This window comes from Cystoisospora suis, assembly GCF_002600585.1.
Source record: "Cystoisospora suis strain Wien I chromosome Unknown contig_10201, whole genome shotgun sequence".
In the NCBI taxonomy this organism is placed as follows: Eukaryota; Apicomplexa; class Conoidasida; order Eucoccidiorida; family Sarcocystidae; genus Cystoisospora; species Cystoisospora suis.
In genome coordinates, this window is record NW_027162975.1 from 1 (window position 1) to 1547 (window position 1547).

Consider the following 1547-nt stretch of genomic DNA (forward strand, 5'->3'; position numbering starts at 1 on the left):
CTCCTACTCCTCCTACTACTCCTGTTGCTATGCCACCTGATCGATCACTTCCTTCTTTAGATCTTGGATTAAGAGGATTAAAACTACTGCTATTGAGAAGCCATCGACTTCCTCCTAGAGAAGAAGGCGCATGACCCGACTTCTGGAAGGAGCTGTAAATAGACATTCGAAAGATATCAAAAAGACAAGAGAAAGATACAATAGAAGAAGCATCGTTCTCCGTCTCTCAAGAAACGTATCACTAATCTGTCGTAGTATCTCTCGCCTCGCTCTATGCTTTGAATATAGATATTCACAGCAGAGGCTATCGATATCTACACCTTCTCTCTACGAAGATGATAGACACAGCGGGTTCGATCTATCTCTCTCTAGACACGTAGAATTTATCTTCCTCTTTCTCTCTCTCTCTATATCTATATTTACTAAGCAGACGGCTCTGTGTGTTTGTATTGTCTCTTTTCATATGGAGACATGAATACACCTTTGCCTCTCCTTCCATAGATTCATGTATACACATAGATCTCTCTCTTTGTATAGATCTTTCTCTCTCTTTCTCTCTTCTTGAAATCGTTCTTACCTACCTGTTATCTTTTTCTGAAGATCCTGAGCGGAAGGTCGTAGTAGCTGCTTCTGAGAGACAATCGACACCTGCGTCGATTGTCTCCTCTGAGGGAATTCCCCCTAAGATCTCCGTAGTAGAAGGAGCCTTGTACGGCAAACACAACTGCTGCTCGTGTATACAGCGATCTGCTTCTAGAGTTAAAGCTATCAGCTGTCTTGCCTAACAGACATATCACCCATGCACCCTACCGACACATAAGAATACAAACATACCTAGGAGACTGCCAAAGAGAACAGAGGTGAGTAGATAGATAGATAGATAGACATAGATAGATAGACCAAAGAGAGATAAATATACAAACATATATATACATATGGAGATAGACCAATGATAGATAAATGCACAGAGATAGATATATAGACGAGAGAAAGATAGACAAGCGATAGATATATGAATATAGATAGATATATCTTCACTGAGAGTAAGTATGGAGGGAGGTTGGGTCGTCTTTTCAGGTGACAATATCTCTCTGCTGTTCTATATCTACTTGAATAAGCGACTCTCTTTACTCCCCTAAGAAGAAGAAGGTGCTTCTTCTCATTTGTCAGTACGAGCGCTAGGAGAAAAGATGCAATAGATAGAAAGAAACAGAAGTTTGACTAAAGACAGCCCTGGTATGAACCTAGTTAAGAAAGAGAGACAAGCATCTTAAGCTCCTCATTCCTTCATTCTTTCTTTCTCTCTTCNNTTCATTCTTTCTTTCTCTCTCTCCTAATAGATAAAGGAGTGCATGCAAATTCTTGTCTTTCCTTCTCTCTAGATGCTCCTCTTGAGAAAAGAGGATCTAGCTAAACAGCAGGAAGAAGAAGAATAGGAAAAGATCATGAAGAAGAAGAAGAGTTAAATCATCTACACTGGAGAAGGGAAGTCCAGTATATGGCCCTACAGTTTGGACCTTGTGCTTCTCTCAGTCCTAACTCTAGAT

General features: G+C 40.3%; 1 protein-coding gene across 1 annotated transcript in view; it reads right to left on the bottom strand.

Moving 5' to 3' along the window:
- Positions 1-1547, bottom strand: part of CSUI_011218 (nbp2b) — a gene marked incomplete at its 3' end in the record, with an annotated part of 1893 nt that continues 346 nt past the window's right edge. Inside the window, exons 2-3 of the mRNA XM_068071319.1 lie at positions 582-781; positions 1-152 (exon numbers count right to left, since the gene is read on the bottom strand). Coding sequence (XP_067916705.1) covers positions 1-152; positions 582-781 — 352 coding nt within the window. The remainder of the gene's footprint in view (positions 153-581; positions 782-1547) is intronic.